This window comes from Athene noctua, chromosome 2 (genome assembly GCF_965140245.1).
Source record: "Athene noctua chromosome 2, bAthNoc1.hap1.1, whole genome shotgun sequence".
NCBI classification, from domain to species: Eukaryota; Metazoa; Chordata; class Aves; order Strigiformes; family Strigidae; genus Athene; species Athene noctua.
This window is the reverse complement of record NC_134038.1, coordinates 108,876,325-108,898,545: the sequence shown is the minus strand read 5'-3', so window position 1 is coordinate 108,898,545 and position 22,221 is coordinate 108,876,325. Positions and strand designations below refer to the sequence as shown.

Sequence of the window (22,221 nt, the reverse complement as noted above, 5' to 3'; positions counted from 1 at the left end):
AACCAGTGGTGCTTTCTTTAATGCTTGTAAAGGAGTGGAGTCCCAGCTGTATTTTTAGCTCTCTGCTTTATTGAACTGCACTTGGCAATGTCTCCTGGGTGTTCAGTAGTTTGGCAATTCTCTTCTGACAAGTTAAAAAAACCCTGAATCTCAGCTTTCCTGCCCCTTAATATTACTGAATAGTTCTTGCTCATTTTAAGACAGCATGTGTGATTTCTGCTGCTATATCAAGTTCAAATATTTAACTTCTCCTGAAAGAGCCTGGATCTGTTAGGCTCACTGATGGAGTAATGTCCCTTATAAGAGCACTTAGCAGCCAAGTGATGGGAGCATGCTGGCATCTGAGATCTTGGCCTGACTACATTCAAGTTTTCCCGTTGAGTTTCAGAAGGAATTAAAAACACATAGATCAAAGGTTTTGGGAAATTAGATTTTTAAAGGGAGTCCCTCAGAAAGTACTCAGATGCTGAGAAGTGAAGTATTAGAGTGCCTGGTGGTTTTGCAGTGTCTGATACCTGGGCTGGGGGTCTAAACCCTGTGTGCTTAGTGCATGGGCCACAGGGGGATTTGGGGATGTCACATGGAGTCCCAAATTCTCATCAGTCTCCGTCCCTGGCCTGGGCTGAGCAGAACTGGGAACCGTTGGGGACATTCCTGCTCCCTGGGCCAAAAGCACTCCTGGGACCATGTTTGTTAGCAATTTAATGAGTATGCATTGTCACAACCCAAAACACCACAGCCATTCCCTGTTCATCCCCTGACGTGATAGCAGTGATAGGCTGTACCTGCCCAAAATTATGCAACTGCCCTGGTCTCCACAGGGCAGCTGTGAGCATCGGGTGCTTGAAACCTCTTGTCGCAAGCTGATCTGAAAGCTAGGTTGGACATTACTCCTTTAAATTCTTCCTCCACATGAGCAAGACCTGGACCTTGCTGCAACAGCCAAGAGAAGCCTCAAGCTGCACTGGCAGGAGCGGGAGAATCAGGTGCTGGAGTCGTACAGCTCTAATTCAGGGTCATTATCACGTCCCCAGTGCCAAGAGGAGTGTTTCTTTCCATGTTTTGATGACAGGAACAGCTTGTGCTTCTCAACCATGATTTATTGCGTAGGATAAGAGAGAGACGATAGCCTGGCAGCACGTGAACAGGGTACATGTGCTTCTCCTATGCCTCATTTACCTCTTTCTATCCAAGGGCCATGCTAGAGCTACTTGTTCCCCAGAGCTGCTGTGCAAACTGTGATCCCAGGAGCACACCTCAGGAAGCCTACGGAAAATGCAGTGTTTCATGCAGGTTTTACTGTGTGAAGATACTAGGGGTCACAGTGATATAACATCCAATGGTATCCATTGGGAAAACATGGCTGGGCACAGTACTATAACAATCATACGTAATGGTCCCATCCTTTTCTCCAAAGCTGGGTGGTGAGGATGCAGCTAAACCAGGGAACAAATCATATTTTGAAAAACTCCCCAATTGACCCCTACATCTTTATGGGGCACAGAAAAAGGAGCTGTGGCAACAGGACACTTATCTCTTGGGGGTGGTCCCACGAGGTGTAGGGTGCTTCAGTGAGGTGTAGGAATGGCTACAACACCTTGAAATATTTAGGGAGGTAAGGCTGTAGATGCTGTGAAACACAGCTTGGGGGTGCAGGGATCAAATACAGTGGTCAGTGCCATTAGGGATTTTTGAGGACATCCCATCCTGAGTCAAAAAGGCAGAGCTCTCCTGAGGTTCCTTGTCATCTCCACCAGCCCCATGGGGATGTCTTCATACCCTTGAGCATCTCAACTGGCCCAAAACACAACAAAGCTGGGGAGCTTTAAAGTCACACAGATAGAAGCTCAGCAATGGGACCTTCAGACACACCACAGCTGAATAGAGATGTTCTGGTTATAGACATCTCCTCATCCAAATAGTACTCTGAGCTGCTATACTTTACCAGCATAACCCCCAAAATCTCTAGTTGAAATTATATCACTACTTCACCCGATCATTCCCTTGCTCACCTGCAGACAAAAATGCTGGCTATTTGGGAGTATGACTACAATGGTCTCTCTTGCCTCCTGACAGCTATTCAACCTTAATTAACACAAAGCCCTTTGGGATGTTTTCACTGTGAAAACCACTTCAGGACCACTAAGTTCTCATCCCTATTTATTTCACAGTAGTACCCAAGTATTTATTTCCAGGGAAGTGTAATAGATAACAGTTTCCTATGCAGGTTATCTCAGTGGAGTAGGTTTATTTTGCAGGGAGATCCTTTTATGTTACACATTCTGGTGTCAGGATTCTCCTGTAATGTTTTACCCTGGTGTGTGGCTTGTGTGGTCCCCAGGGAATCTGGTCCCCAAGCCATCTGGAGTGTTTCAGCCTCCTCAGCTGAACTGACCTGGAAGTATTCACAGCCTTCAAAGTCATGCAAAAATATTTCAGCTCTGCTGGTCCCAGATATTCTCCCTTTGGTGGGTTGAACCTACTGATGTGATGGAGCCAGGGCATGTCCAACCACAGTCATTTTGGTCCCTCACTCAGCTTCCCTGGCCAAAATGTAGGTGCATCTCTGGGAGGGTTGAGCATTTACCTTGAGATGGTTTCCTCCAGCTGTGGATGTGTGTGCTAAGCCAGGTGCAGAAACACAACCAAGCCCCGAGACATCCCCACCTCTTCTCCACACCCAAGCCGACCATTTAAGCCTTATCTTACTGGTTTTTAATGTGATACTTCAGTGAGATACATGGTGTCTTTGGCACCACAGAGGAGGACAAGCATTGCCGAAGAGCAATGTGGGCAGGACTGGGAGGCTGGGAGAAGGAGGCAGCTGCCCGGTAGATGGCAATACTGCCATTCAACTCAGCAGCAGGCTTAGAGGTATAAAACAAGCTGATGGAAACTGTGGATTAATCATCATTGAAAACTTTTAATGGTCATAGCTGTGAAGGAGAAAACTTAGTTCTCTCTTTTAACTGCTTATCTGAAGTCTCACTTTAGCCAGAGCTCTGGCAACAGAGGAATCTTTGCTGGTTTACACAGGGAAGACGCCAAAGACAGAATACTTATTCAGTGCATTTAGCATCATCTGTTTCCCCAGATACTGAGGACTCACAGCTCCTCCAGAGATTATGACCACAGAGAGACCCTCACATGGTGCAGAAATCAAACTGCTTTTATTTTGCTATGTAATTTGGGCTGGTTTGGTGGAGAGGACACTTCCTTACAGTGCTATGAGCATTTCTGTGATGTTGAACATCAATACCCCAAAGAATAAGGAATAACAGATGAACTTTTTTTTCTCCATCCTATAGCATTGAGAGACTAAAACTCAAATGGGCCACAGGAATACGTCAATATTTGCCAATTCTGCAGTGCCTATTTTATAGGAAAGCCGGGGTGATCTCTGGGTCTGAGTTAAAAATCTCAGCACCTACAAGCTCAATCCTATGGGAAATGCATGTACGTGGGCAGAGAAAGAGCCTGTTACAGTGACAGAGGCCAGCAGGGAGGCAGAGGTGTCACCTGGGGTGCTTTTATTGCCTTTCCAGAAGGCTTGAGCCAACCTTACCCCCTGTAGTGTCATGCTGCTTGGTCACACAGTGCAAACCTGCCTTTTTCTTCTACCAACCAGACACATGATAAGAAAAGGTATTTTTTCCCAACGCTCCTGCCTCCAAGCAGGCATAAGCCCTTTGCATGCAGGATCTGGCCCTATGGAAATGCCCCTGATGCTGCAGAGCCAACACCCCTGCCCGTGCCTTGCCCTGAACCTCCTGGGTAGTTGGTTTTTTTTCCCCGACAGAGATAAAGTCCATCCTACCCATCATTTTATAGCTGTTTCTGCCGAGAAAAGTCCTTGGGTGTCTCATTCCCGCATGGCGCCAGGTCTGGCGGAGCCAAGCCTCGCGTCACAGCCCGTCTCCACCGGCCGTGGGTCGGTCGTCAGATGACTCATCCCTTTTCCGGAGGCTGCTCTGACACTCGGAGAGAAATGCTTTCTAGTCTGGTGGCTGCACGCATGGTTCAAATCTTGTAGACACCTAAAAATGAAACGAAAGTGGGTGATGAGTAATTCTGTGCCTCTAGGTGTTACAAGCAAGGCATACAGGTTGGCTGTATGGAGGTAAAAAAGAAAATAAATGAAAATAAAGAGGGTGATGAAGCCTAAGCAAGGTGGGGAGTACACAGACAGGTTTAATTGGGATCAATGAATCACCCAATCCCAGGAATGGGAAGGAGCACCACCGCCTGCTGTCAAATGGGATGTGTGTCCCAGCTCTCTGTCACCAGACTGGGGCACATCCATCCTGGTGTATGCAGAAAGTCAGCTTGCCTCGACCCTGCCACGGCCAGGGAGCAAACTGAGGGTTGCACCTGTGTAGGTTTTACCCCTTTTAAGATGCAGTCCTGTAAAAGCTGAGTGGCCATGGCTTTAACATCAGCACCTTGCAGAGAGACAATCCCCAGCCAGCTGGGGAAACTCCTCCAGGGCTTCTCCTGCCTTGCTCTTCAAAGTAAACATCTCTTGGCACAAAGAGGCTGTGATAAACTCTGCTGTTTCCCCATAGAGATGCCTGCGCTGGAGGCTGGTTGATGGGATGCAGCACCTTGGGGATATTTCGGCACTGTTCCTTGAAGGGTGACATATCCCCTGGCCACCACAATGCCCTTTGCTGGAGCACAGTGCAAAGTCATCACCGTGAGCTGAAAACTCACAAGTGAGGCAGTTGGAGCCATATGCTGGGGGGTATTCCCCTCCCAATCAGAAAATAATTAATGTAAGAGGGAATGATAGGCATAAACCCCTTAAAAGAAAAAAGAAAATACAACTAAACACTTCCTTCTGGGTGGGGAAACTGGGGTAGGGATTCACTGCATGTTGCAGAACAGCCACAGATGGGCCTCTCTCAGTATTGCTGTTTTTATGGCCCAGCAAATAATTTGTAACAAATAGTTTATTCAATTAATTGAGCTTCTGCGCTCTGGGGGCAGATGGCAACCTTTAAAAATGGATTCCCGATGGAAAACTAGACAATGGCATTCTTAGGCCTACTTCCTTTGCTTTCAGGTCAATGCCAGTGGTTAGGATTTATGCCTGTACTGCCGGATGCAAGCCCATGGGACAGGTGTGCATTTCCTCATCCAGGTTTCTGGGATTTATTCAGCTTTTCTGTTGCACCATGGGCTGGCTCACATCCTCACCTTCTTACTTCCCTGCTGCTGCCAGGACCAAGCCTATTTTCTCTGCTTCTCCCCTGCAGTACAAGATCATGGCGATGCTGTTTCTTGGCTGCAACCTTCCAGGTCCCAGGGGTACCATGGGGCGATAAGGAACAGTCTTTAGCCCGTGAGTGACAGAGGATTCCAGGGATTCCCAAGGGTTTCTCAAGATTTCTCCTGTATGTTCCTTGGTGACGGAGATGCTGCCATCATCACTATATTTTCCATTGTCCCATGGACAGGGACAGCCACCATCCACAAGCCAAGATGTTGCATCACATTTTTGCCCTTAAATTAATTAAGCAAATCACCAAAAAGGTCCCTTCTAATTCCAGCCCTGGGAAAAACTACTCTTGCCGGTCCAGACTCTCTCCCAGCCAAAATGTGCCAGTTCAGCTTAAAATTTGAAAGCAGAGGCTGGCACTGGGTGCTCATCTGTGAAGAAACTTCTCTGGATGAACTCAGAGGGACTTTTGGGCACACCTCATGCATCTCCAGCTGCCTCAAGAGTCTCTCTCACGTGCTTTGCTAGTGTTCCCCACTATGTTTCAGTGTGCTGTGATGGACCTGGGGACACCTTGGAGGCTGCCTGGGAAGTCCTCCCCTGTGTCTACCCCAGCTGCTGTGTATGAAGCAGAGCTCTGCAGGGACGGATGAGCTGCCTCAGCTCCACACCTCCTCCAGGGAATATGTCCCCTTCGCTCTGGGAATCTATCCTATGGCTGGTTTCCCACTATAGGACCGGCCCGATGCTGGTGTTGAGCCTCCCAGGCTCCCCAAATGCCTTTCACCAGCGCAAGGACATGGGGATGCTCTTCCCTGGGCTGCTTTTGGGGGTGGGTGAGAAAAGGAGTGGGGGTCCCCAAGCTCAGGAGAAGCCTCTTGGAGGACACCAGGCTGGGACAAGGACTGCTTCTGCCCTGGTAGGATGCTTTCATCTCAAAACTTGGGGTGGGAACCCCAGGGAACCCATTATCTTCAAAAAGGAGTCAAAAAAGCCAAAACCAAAAAAGGGACAACTATGACATATAATGCAGCATACGCACTCATCATCCAAATTTCTGAGCCACAGTAAAGGATAAACAGGGTGAAGACGCTGCCGTACTCAAAGTTCTTTTATTGAAAGTATAATGGAAATTTCTTCATATTGCTTTGATGAAATGAGAGACAGCAGCTGTAGACAAATATGCTTTTTTATAAACAAATGCAAATGGATAAGGTAAAAATAAAGCATTTTTTTTAACTTGTACCTTTAAGCAACATAATCACAATATATACACAAAGAAAGCTAAAATAAAGCTATGTTGAAACCAAACAGTTTCAATCAATACATTAGATAATTACAGATTGTGTCAATAAATACCCAGCTTTTAAACTGTTTAACAGGCAACTTTTTACACAGATACCAAGAAGAAAAAAAAATTATATATTTACAATTCAGTGCCCTGGAAAAAAAAAGATAAAAAAATCTTTTTTTTTTTTTTTGGCACCAACACAAATAAAAAGAATAAATTATAGAAAAAATCCACAAAGGCAGGAGTCTATCCCTGTCATTCATTTAAAAAAAAATGTTGTGTATATATATATATAAAATATATACATATATAGACATACATACTTGTATATATATGGATATATTATATATATATAAAAACACATATATAGCAGACAACCTAGGAATGTTATAAAATATATTAGTGCCAATAAATACAGAACGGTACCAGACTTTCAACTGTCAGTATTTTTATGCAGTCTGAAGGATAGAAACTACCACCTAGGAGATAACTGAAGGGGATTTTTCAGTCTAAAGAAACGACAACAACAAAAAATAATAATATAATATATATATATATCCAGAAAATCCTCCATCTGCCAGTAGTATTCCTACAGTCGCCCTCCTGCCCAGCGGGGAGGCCCCCGGGGGCGATGCTTTGCAGGAGGATGTGGCGGCGAGTGTGGGCGAGCACCTGCTCACAGCCGTGGCAGGTCAGCTCCGCTCCCAAGTTGACCGGCTCAATACCAGAGAATATGTAAAATTAAATAGTAATAATAATGATTTTATAAAACCCAAACAACCCAGCCTTCGTCATATTCGTACGCCAGAAGTTTCCTAAACTGCCAGCAGGTTTGCACAAGGCACCTGTCGAATAGCAGGTACCCAAAAGCACCATCCCTGTCGTCGGGGATATAAATAGTTCCACTGATGGAAAACTGGGGTTTTTCTCCCCCTATTTGCGTGCCTCTGCACACCACAGAAGCTCCTCCCAGCACGCCGCTCTAAGGGCAGCGGGGCTGGGATGCCAGAGCTGCCACCTCCTCCCAGTGCTGGTAAAGACAGGAATCACTTGTATCACCAAATCTCACATTTTTGAAAGGGGGAGTTAAAGCTGGTAGGTTTTAAAGCCTTTTTTTTTTTTTTTTTTTTTTATAATAACACTGGTGTAGGCACTTAGTGTATCACTGGCGTACAGATTTTATGTCCAATTACATCTCATGGCCAAATAGTGTCAAGTTCTCAGACTGATTTAAATAGCAAAAGGCCAAGAGGGCCTCCAATATCCTCCTAAACATGATTTCTCTCATTTTAAAACACAAAAGCCTTCAAGTTTTTCAGCTTTGTTTTCAGGCATTATTTTTTTTCCCTCTAAAACCGTACTCAAAGGACAAAGAACCCCATAACCTTCATATCCATCTATTTTACTTGATTTACCTGATTTACCTATATAAAAATAAATAGTCTGACCCACTAGACTTCGGAGCTGTGATACCCTTGACGTTGGGATGTCCTAAGAACACTTGCTGAGGAGCATGAGCACAGTGTTGCTGTTGTTCGTTTTGCTCTCCCAAAGCTCCCCCCCAGGGCTGCAAAGGTCCTTCTCATTACACAGCCCCACCATCACTGCTAACAGTTCCTCTGCATATTCAGGCACCATAATTGATTGGGAAAGGTCTCATGGCCAAATCCTTTGGAAATTAAATAAATTATAAAATAACTTATGAAAAGGGTTGGGGTTTTTTTGTTTAAATAGAGCTAGTTCATATGTCTTGAATAGTTGAAGGTTTTGCTTGTTCTGCTCTCCATAGTGACATTATGGAGATTGATATCAGACACCACCATCGTATCTGCTAGAGGGCTGATAGAAACCAAAGGATGTTGTATGTACATTTCCCCCACCCTTCTCCTCCCACCCGTTTGCATTCAGCTCTTTTAGAAGTGTGACGTGAAGACCAAACATCCAACATCTTTCAGACTCAGAAAAAACAGGGTCATCTTTAGGATGGGTGCTGCTGAAGACCTGATTGCCCTTCCAGGTCACTGACAAACCACAGTGCTATTCATGTACTACAGATAGGAAATAAATAAATACAGATATATTATGCAAAAAAATATGATTGTACACATAATACATCTGAGGTATTACCAATTTAAATAAGGTTTCATGCTAGTTCAAGCTTCGGTGGCTAGTTAAATTCTGGAATTTGCAATAAATAGATGAAGAATGATTATGTATATAGTGTATGGATCGCTTCTGTAAACCTTGTCTGATTAAACGTAAGAGGGTGTTGGGCTAACTCTTACGTAAACCACGAATTTTCACAATAAATACAGCTTCAAAAAGTTGTCTTAAAAAGTTCCTGCAACACTGAAACGTTTCTAGAAGGGGCTGTGTGTACGACTGGCAACATTAGCAAGGAGTATTTCTCAACAGGTCTTTTCATACAAAACACAAAGAAATTCATACATCAAAGTCTTTTTCCCTCCCTCCCCACCCCATCATGAAAGTTTAGAAATTTTTGCACAAACAGTGAGAGAACTGATTGTAGCTGCAGTATGTCAAAACGTCCACGTTCTATAAAGACCAAAAATAGTTTGCTTAGAAAGTTTTTTTGTTTGTTTTTCCCTCCTTATTTTTGAGTAGCACATCATCCTTTCAAAGTTTGCTTGTCCAACTGTTCTTCGGTTTTCCTTCTGGCACCGGCCCTTGCCGCCCAAGCCACATGGGCATTTCACACTTTCACTGTCTCCATCAGTGATGACTTGATGGCGTCCTCCAAAAGTTGATTGTCTGTGAAAGGAGCCGGGGTTTCAGGGACAGATTCGGACAAACCAATGAGGGACTCCAAGAAACAGGAGCCCTGATCTCCAGCTTGTGGGAAGCCAGGGAAATTAGGCAACTGAAATTGTAACGCTGAGAAGTTATCGAGGTTCTCATACTCCTTTAAGGAGTTGTAAAGGGGTCCCAAGTTATAGTCTGAGAAGGACTGGAAGAAATCCAAGGAGTCAGAGGAAAGGCTGAGGTCAGCGTAGCTCTTGGAGCAGGGCTCAGCTGGGGATGAGGCGCAGCAGGACAGCCCATCGCACCGCGCATGGGCAGCATCCTCCAGCAAACCCCCGCCATCCTGGTTGGCGTTCTCGTCCAGGCACTCAGAGAGGTGGGACAAGTGGCCAGGGACAGGCTTGGCCTCGCCGCTGTGGTCCTCGATGAAAAAGTCGGTGGATTGGAAGCAGCTCAGATCATCCTGGCCGTGGCCCCCTTCTTCCTCAGCATCTGAGTCGTTGAAATGGAGGATGCGTGCCAAGCCATCGTCATCCACATCCGACTGGGATTTGTCAGAGGGAAGGCTCTCATAGGGCTCCTCCAGGTCCTCACTGGGATGAGAGGAGATGGAGGAGTCCGTCATGTCGCTGCTGCAGCTGTTCTCCCCCAGGGCCTCAAGGTCGGGGCTGAACTGGAAGGCAGGTGCCAGAGGTACCGCACGCTCCTCCAAGGAGCTCTTCCCCACTGCACATCCCAATGACGGGAGCCTCTCCCGAAAGGGGGGCTCAGCCTCCGCCACCTTCTCGCTGCTCTGCTGCTGCTTCTCCAGCTCCAGCTTCATGATGGTGTGGATGAAGTGGGTCTGCACGCGGGCCTGGTTGAACTCGATCCTGCCCTCGGTGTTGCCACAGCCATCCTTGGTGCAGCCACAGGGGAAGGAGGTGTGATCCATCTGGCATGGGGATAAGCAGAGTTGGAGGGTTAGGACCAAATTTGGTGGCAGAAAATCTAAACTGCCCATGACTCACCCACCCTGAGAAACCACGTAACAGCTGAGGGGTTTAAAAGAAGATTGAAAAAAGAAAAATAATAAAAGACACCCTACTCTTTTGAAGGGTTGTCATTAAAAAAGTTGGATTTCAGTGCAACTGAAGAAAGTTTAAAAGTTCAAAAAAAAGCAAAGTATAATGCTCCAAAAAGAGACATAAGGGGGGGGGGGGGAACAGGAGTTTTTATATATTGCACCGTGGTATTTAATACCTGATCCATATCGTGAGCTTTTGCCCCTTGACAAGATAAGGGCAAATTGCTCAAGAGGCACCTGCAGCAACTTTATGTCCCCCTTGGCAGCAGCCACTAGAGGGGGGCTGCATCACACACATGGAGCACCCATCTGCCTGCGAACACCCACCCTACAACACCCCCAGCCTGCAACCACGGCATCGAAGGAGCAAGCAGCACTCAGAAGAGGGAATATGGCTCCCCAAACACAGCTGGGCAGGCATCTGTAAAAACTGAAATGAAAAATATAATCACCTAATTGAATATTAGAGGGATTATCCCACTTTGCAGGTGGCCTGCACAGCAAGCTGTGGGCTGACGCTCAGCTGACACTCCCACGTTTGCCTGAGAGCGCTGGGAGTTGTGACACACACCAAGGGAAAATAAAATTAAAAATAAAACTAGGGGGAGGAGAAGAAATTGCAGCCTTGCGTGAGAAGCAAGCAGCTTTAATCTGCGAAGACGTTCCCACATGGCCCATCTCCAACAGGAGACCAAGCAGGTACAGGTCTCGTGGGGACGGACAGGATGGGTGCATTCACACTGGCAGGCTCGGGCACATCCCCACTCCTGCAGTGACAGTGCAGGGACAGCTGCATGTGTGATATGGGAAGTGGAGGCTTTCAAGCAGCGTCTGCATTGCCACCTGTGGAGCATCTCCAAGAGCTTTTCTTGCCTGCTTTGCTCCGAGCGCAGTGGGAACAGATGCATTTTACAGGCTGCCCTAACTGTCCTGCTTGCTCAAAACCCCCCTGCTTTAACATACACATAAGATGGAGCCACAGCTTTTCCCCGTGCCCACAGGCAAGGGCAGTACCTGACATTTAATGCCCGCCAAGCTGCAGCTGCAGGTCTCTGGGTCGCAGACCTCCCGGCAGTCGCAACCACAGTCCTCCCGGGACAGGCGGATGTTGTGCAGCTCTCGCTTCTCCTCCTTGTCGATCTTCTTCACCCCCACGGCTTTCAGCAGTGCGCGTCTCTTCTTGGCGGGGTAGGGCTGGAGGAAGAAGCCATCCTCCAGGTCCACGTTGCTGACATCAATGTCATCATCGGAGATGTCTTCAATTGTGAGCTGGTTGGCCTCCTCTGACTCCTTTGTGCCGTTCATGGTTAGCTAAGGACAAAAAATGGGCAAAGCATTAGGGACCTGTTGCAGACACAGCACCATCAGCATCCCCAGGCCAGGAGACACAAGAAAGGAAAGATCTGCCCCCATGTGGGCTGACCTCAGGACCATGACCTGTGTCAGAGCCCCAAACACCTGACACACACCCGACATGTTGAGTTCAGGATCTTTTTCATCACTTTTCAAAGGTGGAGAACTAAGATGAAAATGCCACACTAGAGCCTGTGGTTTTTGGACGCACAAACAGGGTTAAGCACCGATGCCCCCAGGTTTCAGAGAGGCTCCTACTAAAAACTGGCCATTAAAGACATCCACCAGCTCGTTACCAATCCAGCCCCATGCTCCTACTCACTTTCCATTTCAAAGCTTCCAACTTCTCCTCTTTTAATTTCTCTTCGAGTTTCTCCCGACGAACATTTTCCTGCTCCTTCGAAAACTCCGCTAGCGTGAACTGCCGGGAGGAGCTGTGTTTGCTCACCATCCCCAGGGTACAACCCCCACGACTAGGCACGCTCGTGAACCCCTGGCAGCGTGGGAAGTAAAACACAGTGACCCGGTCAAACTCCACATTGTTCTTCTTTAGTCGCTTGCATTTCTTCAGGATAGACGTGGCTAAAAATGGGGGAAGAAAGAAAAGCACAAAGTTAGTACTGCCATCCTGCAGACAGGATAGAAATATTACAAGAACAGGCCGTAAGTATTCCAAACTTGCAATTACTCTCTCAACAGGGACATGATGGGACAGGGTTACAGCATTGCTTGATGGCTTCTGGTGATGCAGGACCTAACACTTGAAAGGTGGGATGAGGATAGAGAGGAAACTAAGCCAAGTCTCGATGCACTGCAGTCACTGATCAGATTCACCCTAAGAAACGGCTGCTGCTTCTCCTTCCCGCTTGACTTCCTCCAGGAAACATACATTTGCTTATTCTTCACGTGCAGCAGAGCATAACGAACAAGCAACAAACCATCCTACATGCCTGTCTTGCTCTAAACCCAAGCACCCTGCTCCACGTCCAGGAGCTCATGGTCTGCTCCTGGGATGTCAGAGCACCAACACTCCAGTGCTGTGTGGCTCCAGTTTTTGTGGCAGGGCAGAAAATAGCCAAAATGGCTGTTTTACTGGTACTTCCTTTCACCATCCACTGGAGGAACTATGAATCTATACTTTAGTCTCAAGAAACTCATTTGAGAGCAGCTGCAAAGATGTTAATCTTTATGCAGGTGATCCCAGCGTAAACATGGCAATACATGACTCTGGTTTATCTTAAACTGCTGAAACATGCTACACACCATTTAAAGCAGAGCCTCTCCAGAGATACCTCGTTCTGCACATTTGCACGTGCAAATGTAGCAGATGGAGGTGGACTAATTAGCCAGGGTAGTTTCAGAGTCAATGAGTTTCCACGAAGTAGCTGGCCATGGAAAGCAAAGTGCAGCAGTATGGGGTTACAGAGCTGCTTTTTCTGCTGCATGATCATGTCAAGCATGAAAATCGGCTATGTACAAATTCAGTCGTGGGGTTTTTCAGTCCCATTCTCTGCTGGTGCACAGATATCTTTGGTTGCCACCATGGAGAATATGGGAAAACAATAACCCGGACAGGATGGATGACTCCTGCAGAGCCGGGATCCAAGCCCCGCACTTGGAATGGCAGAAGCACAGGCAGCCCTTCTATGGGAGTCAACTATGGGACTGCCAAAAACCCAAGGGGCTCGGTTTGGCTGGACCCAAAGGCTGGGAAAGTGTGAGACCGGACAGTTAGCTACACCCACATTTCACAAGTCTCACCAAAATATAGCATTTCAGTTTCATACGAAGAAAAAAAAAAAAGTGTTCACCCAGCTGCGTCAGCAGCTTCTGCTAAATAGCTGGGGGTTTCACACTGGGCTCTGCAGTGGCTTTGATGGTATCTTTGCACTGCACGTTGCATTTTCATAATAACCTTGACTCAATCTTCTAAAACATTAGCTCTTTATCAAAAGGCAAGTTAACCACCGCGATCATCTATCAGATAAGCTGCTGCACTTTGGCATTTGCTTCTCTCTCCCCGCAACCCCTCCTCTGAAATTGTTTTCCCATTCCTGACCCTTTTCCAATTGAGCCAGAGAATACAAGAAGTTCATTGTTTTGTCACAAAACCTGGGAAGACAAGCAAGAATGAGACTCTTTATTATTACAAGACTTCTAAAGCCTTCTCAGCCCGCTGCATGTTTGTGTATGTCTACTAAGTGGACCTTAACTGCTACATACAGTGGGTGTTCAGTATAATTTACTAGGTTGGACTATTTCTCCTCTGTGAAGATGTTCCCCTATTGTATTTTTTATTTTTCCCTTCACATGGCAGATAAAGGATTTTACAACGTTGTCTTCTGGGTGTTTTCTTAAAAGCTCTCAAAACTGACATTGCTGGAAAAACAAAAATAGCATTTATCTGTACTACCAGCAGAGGCAATGTCAAATGTGTCATGTTCTTTGGCAAAGTACCCAACTTACTTAGGAAATGAGTTCTGAAATGGTAATTACACTACTGCTTAATCATTTTTAAAAGCTAGTGTTATGGCCTTTGCTGTCTGTTTAGTTTTTGCCTATGGAATGGCTTGACAGGGGATTGAGGGATGGCAGGATGGTTCTACAGCAGTGGCTTCAAGGCACCTGCATGGCTCTGCACACCCAGGTCCTTTAGTTTCTACTCCTGGAAATTTGGACTTTAGCAAAAATATTATAAAGGAATGATAAACGCTGGAAGGATGGGCTGAGGAAGACTACCCTGAGGAAACCTACAAGATAAATTGGTGTAATGACAGGGAGCTGGCATTACAGCCGCTTCCACCCCTAAAGCTGTGCTCCAAGGGGGTCTCTGCACGGTGATAACCCACCACCACATTACAAAAAACCCATGCAGAGGGGCGTCTGATCCCAGGAAAGGGGCTGCTGGAGATACTCACGGGTGAAGCTGGGCGTTAAGGCAGAGCTGGGCTTGGGCTCTCCACGGGAGCTCTCCTCATCCGACTCCCAGCCCGAGGATGCCGAAGAGGAGAGGGGGGAGCAGGAGGAGGAGGAGCAGTAGGTACTGTCATCCCCCAGCTCTTCATACTTCCTTTTCAATACTCCACTCATGGTGATGCTGTATTTTTCATATAACTGAAGAACAAAGGAGAAAAGCAAAATAAAGCAAAGGAAATACCAGCAGTTTCTGGTGAATGAGCAGGATGACTTTAACCCCCAGCAAGGCTTCTCTACCAGGTCCCCCTGGCCACGGAGGTGTGATTCACAAAAAGTGCTCCCCCAAAGAAACACATCTTACTGCCTTTGCTGTGCACACCTGCTGAATTTCCCCCCCATTTTACAATGCTGCAGAAAAACAAACTATCGCAGACAACAAACTGTTCAGAAAACAATTCAATCAACACAAATGTTATCAAACAATAAGTATTACATTTTGCTTACTAATTCTTTTATGTTAACTCCTTACCCAGATCGCTTTCTATGCAGTTACAGCTTTAACGTCTTGCTAATTACAAAAATAAGCCAGTTTGCAGAGAACAATCTGTTGGCATGATTTACTTGCTAAAGCCCCCTGGGGGAACAGACTTATTAAATGAAGCACTGAAATACAAATATATCAACTGTGAAGAACAGCCCTTCTCCTCACAGTGCCTTTCATAGTCAGTCCTCCATTCAATAAGCTATTCTTGTTTAGGCTGGGTTATGTATCAAGCATAGTAGCAATTAAAAACAACGCAGATAATTAAAAACAAAGGAGCTCTGTACTTGCCTAGACTCCTAAATTTCCTGCCTGCTTTTCCCCTGCTCATCTTAAAGAAAAAAAGAAAACACAAAAATAACTTTGTTGCATGTTTTAACCTTTGCTGTTATAAAGTTTGGGAGTTTTTTTGTCTCCTGAAATTGCACAAAAAACTACTCACTTCACCTAGAGTAGGCTACTGGATATCAGAGCCCACCCAACCTGGGATGCTCTTGCATAGATGATGGACTGTTTCTCCTTTTAGACACTGGCAACACCACACCAGATGCTCCCGCTTCTGCAGAAGTGGGCAACAGCTTATTTTGAAGCCAGTGAGCCATACCCAAAGCTGAGAACCAGGCTGCTGCCAGAGGAGTGACTTGCTTTGACCCCATCCCACCAGATGGTAAGGCAGAACCACAGTGGGAGAGATGCAGCCCCAGCCCAGCAACTCCCTCCAGCAAGGAGGGGAGAGCCCCAGCTTATGCAGGATGCTACCAGCCACCCTGGTGCTTCAATAAGAGGTAATACACAAAACCTAGAGAATCCTTAAGATTCAGATGGCGCTGGGACAGACACATATAGCCCCGGGACAGTGACACTGCAGGTACAGGGGGTGTCAGACACCCAGTCCCTGTCCCCTCCCGACAGCTGAAACTCCTCCACCAGCCAAATTTGTTCTTTGTAACCATAGCACTTTCTCACCCTCTTTTGCATGTCTGAAGTTAATTTAAGTCGCTGAAAAAGAAAAAAACTCACTAAACCCGCCCTCCTGACAGCCCTGAGCAGGCGGCACAGAAACCACAGCAGCTTCAAAACCTCCCAACGATGGGATTTGCAATATCTCGGCAGCACCACACAGTAACACGTAGCAGGATGGGAGCACATGCCATGCCTTCAAAGCCCTGCGCCAGCCCACGTTAATTATGTTTACCAACAGCTTCCCGGGAGACAACGGTCCCCCTAAAAGGTCAAAAAAAAAAATCCCTGGATGAAGCAATTCCTCAACCCGAAGAAGTTAATCATCCACTGCAATACACGCCTATGGGGCCAGCACATCCACGAAGGCTCCCTGAACCTGGGGGCTGGGGAGCGGCAATCCCCTCCATCGCTCCTCCTCTGCAGCCCCAGAGCTGCAGGTGGTTTTGCCACGGAGGGGCTGTTGGGTTTTTGGCCTTAATCCAAAACAGATGGGGAGAAGGTGGATTTGGCCACCCTCCAGCCCCAGCAGCACATGTCCTACCTGACACCTGGATTAACCCCTTTCCTGTCTGTGCCCCACAAAAGCAGAGCTCCCAGGCAAGCCTGGATGCCCAAACCAGCTAGCTGGCTGCATTCACAAACCTTTTTTTTTTTTTTTTTTTTGTGCCTTCTGCTCTGTCTCACATTTGCTTTAAGAAATAACTGAGAGCAAGGAAACCCTCCAAATCCATGGCAGGGGTCTGAATCAAAGCCTGGGCTGCAGCTAAATGTTTGCTCATCCTAACTGATCCCATCATCCACCCAGAGCAGCCAAAAACTTTGCAAAAAAAATCCCACACTTGACTTGAAAGAACATCAGTTCATGCCGCAGAGCAACCACTCACTGCTCCAAAGGCCACCTCCAATGTTGCCAGTGAAGGATGCCTCTGTCTAGCAAAGGGACGGAGAAAACAGCTCCCCAAAAAGCCCATAGGATACATGTCCAATGGCAAATGCCCTCAGAGATGAAATGTGGACCACATCCAAGCCTCATGGGAGACACTAGGGAGTGGTGGAGCAGCCAAGATCACACTGCTGAAACAGGGATAACTCACAGGCTCAGACCCAAAAGAAAACCCCCATGGCATCCATGTCTACTGGGATTTACCTGGTCTGTAGGACTCCCAGAGAAACAAGAAGGTGGATATCACGATGCTGCAGAGTAATGCAGCTCTGATGCTCAGGTCGCCTGCAAACGCAACGGCGCCCATCATAAGCCTGTCACCTCCCCCTAAACCACACAGCAAGAAAAAAATGAATCATTTTCCTCAGCCAAGCTAACCAAATCAACACAAACACCAAGCCAGAGCCAAGGCAAGCTGTGTATAAGATGGTGCAATTATATTATTATTTTTTTAAAATACTATCATCACCAATCTGTCTGGCAGAAGGATGAATGGAGGTATGTGCATCTCCCATCCATAAGAATAAGCCAAATGCATAGAAAAAACCCACCCTTTGGCACACTGTCTTATTCAAAACACCTATTGTTTTGCTAATGCAAAGTAGGTGTCATGCAAACATGATTCTCAATTAATGGGAAAAAGCTGGTGAACCTGTTGCCCACCAGCTAAAACACATTCTTTTTTCCCCTGTATAACGCCTTCCTTCTCTTTGCTTATTTATGTCTGCGACGTTTTCCACGTCAAGTTTTTAAATCCTTCTCAGAACCTACACACGATGTAAATGGGCTGCACCCGTTGGTGTCTGCCTGTATCCACCCCCAAAAAATCCTCCTTGCCCCGGCACTTGGAAGCAGAATTCACGCCAGCGATTTGGATGCTGCCTTGATAGCCCTGTCGCTGAAACTGCAGGCCACTCAGCCAAAAACTCCAGAGGCCAATTCAGACACAGTGAGGATATTTTAATTGCAGTAATACTGCAAGTAATCTTAAATCCACATTGATGTCTTACAAAGAGGTTGCAAAAATGCGCACAGCAGCATAAAAAATATATATATATATATATATATATGTGCTTGCCATTGCAAATCTCTGCAGGCATCACTGAGCACAGGATTTTGCCACCTTTTTTTTTTTTTTTTTTTTACATAACCTGAAATAAAATAATCCTATCTTCCTTTTAGTTGCCAAAAAAGACATTCTGTTCTTGGCTAAGACTTCTTACTCATCTATTTTACTGAAAACAGCTTTTGGAACAAGTACATAATGCAATGGATCAAACCCGCAGGAATTCCTCTCTGGCACCAGAACTCCCACTATCCTGGGAATACTTTCTAACAAATATTTAGCCCAGATGTGCATTCCTTTCTTTTTCTCTCCCTCTTTTTTTTTTAAAAAAAAAGCATTAAAGTTGGGGGGGGGGGGAGGTGGCTGTCTAGTTTTGGGGGAAGGGAATCAAATCTGCAAAGTCCCATTTCTGGTCCTTGGCAAGTTGCAGAGTAAAGCCCTAATACACTGGAATGCGAGGAATTAATATTTTAACTATCCTCCTCTTGGACGACGTCTCAACAGTAAATATTTCGAGTCATTTAGATTTAAGAAGGTTTGGCATTTGTTTAGCCAAGCACAGAGGAAGGCAACTAAAACCCCCACCAGCGTCCAGTTAGTCCATTTATAAGAGACTGCACAAAGAGGCATCATGGTTTTGTGTAGAAGCATGCAGAGAAGATGTTTCAGCGTTATATTTGTGGCTGTATATGTGCTTTGCACCAGGCAGTGCAAGCAAGGCAAAGGAAATTTCTCCCAGCAAGTCCAGCCAGCGGCTGCATTTGCTTGTGCCACAACTCCCATGGTATTGCAGGAGAACACCTACGAGCAAGGATATTCTAAATGTTGGGGTTTCCATTGGTGGAGCACCCTAAAGAATGGAAGGATCCCAAATCTGTGCATGAGCTATTGAAAGCAAACTTTCTTCTGCAAAGCAATTTGGGTTAAAAAAACCCCAAACACCGAAGAACCCCCAAACCTCAAAGCAATGCACTAGGAGTATTTATTTTCCAGTGACTTTCTGAGCCGGTTTGACAACTTTACAAGCACAGCCATCTGCCTGCAGCCCGAGAAGCCAAGGTGGACTCTTCCCAGCACACCAGCACGAAAGCTCGGGCACCGGGAGCAAGTTAACAACTCTGCTGAGCCGTGAGTCACAGCAGCTCCCGCTCCCTCCCCCAGAGCTGCAGTGGCTGTGCAGGTCTAGCAGGAGTAAATATTAGTGTAAAAAACACCACCACATAGTTGAGCCAGGTATGGCTCTGAATGCTACTTGTGGAGCAAACCTGGAGGAGTTTTCTGGGGTCAGTGTTTATTTGCACGTCGCTGTTTATTGCTGGTCAGGCGACCTTGGCACGAGTATCACCAAAAACTGGTGCGGAGCTGAGCTTCCCATTTAGCTATCCCAGATATTTGATGTCTAACAGCAGCGGTGATTCCAGTAACGCCTCTGGGTCACTTAATCACATTGCTATCAACACTGATTCACTGCTCGTTCATTTAACTATTTTAATTCTTTGCATATTTACTTAAGTGGTTTCCCCAGAGCCACTGTGATAGCCTCCACGATGACACCATTTCCCAATTTCGGGGCTGACCAGGGCCAATGCGAGCAGGATCATCCCATCGGGACCCTCTGGGGGACAGTCCCATACATGTTCCCAGCCACGCAAGCTGTGCTCTCCAGTTCAGACCAGATTATTTTCACCCAGCTGGGTCTAAGGTTTCATAACCTTGCTCCGGTTAAAAATAGCCTCTGCCTACTATGCAACAGCAAAACCCAAAGTACCCCGTGCCACGGAGCAGGAGCATGAATCAGTTTGTAGCACCACGAGTTTATTCTCCTGCCAGAGACTGAACAGGCAAAACGCCTACCCCGGGAAGAGCATCAGAAGCGTTTACTCCATCTACTAATTTTCAGAAGGCCACAAAGAAAAAGGTTTCTGAGATTTTTCTATCATCAAGCCCTTATTTCTCCCTGGCAGCTTGAAAGGTAAATAAGAAACATTAGCAAATACATTAAAGGTTATCTGACACAGCCCAAATGAAACGAGGTTCAAACATACTCAGCGCAGATTGTGCTGTAATAAATATGAAAACAGCGAAGTGTGCTTTGTCTAGGAAAATCCTCTATTTGATTACATCTCATGAATAATTCACACCAGGTTTCCATATTTGTCCTCCTGTAGGTACACGCTGTGCATTACCTTGCCTGCTATATATACACACACGCATTTCCTGCGCTGAATTATTAAAGGCTTGCTGGGAGCTGCAGAGTCTTCCTGCACAGAGAACAAACTCACCATCCCGAAAATAAACCCCCCAACCTTGACAGGCCTTATCCGCAAACTCCTCAGCAGAGGAAAATGAAAACATTCTCGCGGGGAAAAAAGAAACAAAAACAACACAACAAAAACACCCTAAAAAATGCTGAGTTCGCTGTAACAAGTGACACGACTTTGACGTTTGTAAATGGCCGTGAGGGTTTTCTCTCCATCCCACCAAGGCGTTGTCACTACAGACCTTAGTAAAGGCCGGGCTGCTTTAGGAAAGGGCTGTCCCTGTGTGTCAGCCTCTTCCTACAGCGACATTATGTAACTCGGAGGTGACAGACACTTTGGAGGATGCCAGGACACACACACACACACACCAGGGGAAAAAAAAGCCCAAAACAAAACACCGAGAAAACTTAGTAGTTTTGGGTTTGAGGTTTTTTATTGGGGGTTGGTTGTTTGGGTTTTTTTCTTTTCCCTTCAGGTGCGCTGTGAAAGCGCCGGTTTTTAGTTTCGCGAGGCGGCGGGGGCCCTGCTCCCCGGCCGTCGGTCGGTCCATCCGTGCGCCGGTCGGTAGGTGTTGCTGTAGCGACGGGAAAGCATCCCCAGCCGGGCAGCGCCGGGGAACAGCGAGCCGGCAGGGCTCCCCCCCCCCCCCCGCCTTTCTTTCAACATCAGAAAATTAGAACCGCAGCCGTAAAGATGGAGCAGAGCCTTAACTGACAAGGGGAAAACTCCGCGCTACTCCGAATTATTATATAGGTATTTCTATGTCCATAGAGCACAGCGTTTTCTGTCGATGGGAAAGTGCGGGAGCAGCAAAGCCCCCCCCCCCCCCTCCCCTCCCGGAGAGCGCGGTCCCGCTGCTGCCGGGCCCCCCCAGCCCCAGCCCCAGCGCCGCCGGGCTCCCCTCGCCCCCGGGCAGGCGCAGCCCGGCCAGACGGCGCCGCTGCGGCGCGCCTGCCCGGGTCTGGACGGCGGGGAACCGAGACGGACCCCCCCGACGGCGGGGCACCGCGCCGGGATCGGACCCGGACCCCCCGACAGCCGAGCACGGCGCCGGACACACTGCGCCGACCTCCGCGGCGAGCAAGCACCCGCCTGTCTCGGACGCCGGCCCCCCGACGGCCGAGCACCGCGCCGGACACCGCGCCGGCCCTCGACCCGCAGTGCCGGCCGGCGGAGCGCCGAGCCATCCCCGCGGCGGGCGCCCCCCCCAGCCCCGCTCCCCGCTGCCGCCCTCCAGCCCCAGCCTGGCGCCGGCCGCCCCCCCTGCGGGCCCTACCTGCGGCGGCGGCGGGTCTCGGCGCGGCGGCTCCGGCTGCAGCGGCGGTGCCTGGCGCGGCGCCTCCCGCTCTGCCGCTGCCGGGGCCGGGCTGACGCCGCGCCGCGCCGCGCTGCCCTTTTTCGTCAGTGGAAAACTCCGGGCTCTGACGCAGGCGGTGACAGGCGCGGGGCCGGCGCGCGCCCGGCCCGCCCGGCTTCCTGCCCCCTCCCCGGGCGGGGCGCTGAGTCAGGGCCGAGGGGACGCCCCGCCCCGCCCGCCGGCCCCGCCCCCAGCCCCGCTCCGAGCCCGGCGGCAGGGGCCCTGGAGGGCTTGGGAGGCACAGCGCGATGGGGACCCGCAGGGCGCTGGGGACCCGCAGGGCGCTGGGGACCCCCAGGCACAGCTTGGACCACGCACTGCGTCCTGGTCTCACAGAGGGTTAGGGACCGCCAAGAAGACGTTGACTCCCTCAGGGCTTTGGGTGCCTCAAGGTGTTCAGAGCCCACGAGGGGTTGGGGAGCCACAGGCGAGGATTGGACCCCAAAGGAGATTTGGGCCCCACGAGCGGTTTGAGACCCA

The 22,221-nt window shown here is 48.1% G+C and overlaps 1 protein-coding gene across 1 annotated transcript; it reads right to left on the bottom strand.

Annotated features, from left to right (window-relative positions):
• Positions 1-9,002: 9,002 nt before the first annotated feature.
• On the bottom strand, positions 9,003-21,766 carry CSRNP1 (cysteine and serine rich nuclear protein 1). The gene is made up of 5 exons (XM_074897937.1): positions 21,661-21,766; positions 14,613-14,808; positions 12,017-12,276; positions 11,356-11,652; positions 9,003-10,209 (listed from the first exon to the last, which is right to left on the bottom strand). The coding sequence occupies exons 2-5, from the start codon at positions 14,782-14,784 to the stop codon at positions 9,226-9,228; spliced, it is 1,713 nt and encodes a 570-aa protein (XP_074754038.1). The 5' UTR covers positions 14,785-14,808; positions 21,661-21,766; the 3' UTR covers positions 9,003-9,225.
• Between the last annotated feature and the right edge of the window lie 455 nt (positions 21,767-22,221).

What these genes read in the sequence shown, in the direction of transcription:
- CSRNP1 (XM_074897937.1), bottom strand. Translation starts at nt 14,784, where the DNA reads ATGAGTGGAGTATTGAAAAGGAAGTATGAAGAGCTGGGGGATGACAGT. An exon ending in TGGAAGCTTTGAAATGGAAA is followed by an intron (nt 11,653 to 12,016) that starts GTGAGTAGGAGC and finishes TTTTGTCCTTAG; the next exon opens with CTAACCATGAACGGCACAAA. An exon ending in TGGCGGGCATTAAATGTCAG is followed by an intron (nt 10,210 to 11,355) that starts GTACTGCCCTTG and finishes TCCCCATGCCAG; the next exon opens with ATGGATCACACCTCCTTCCC.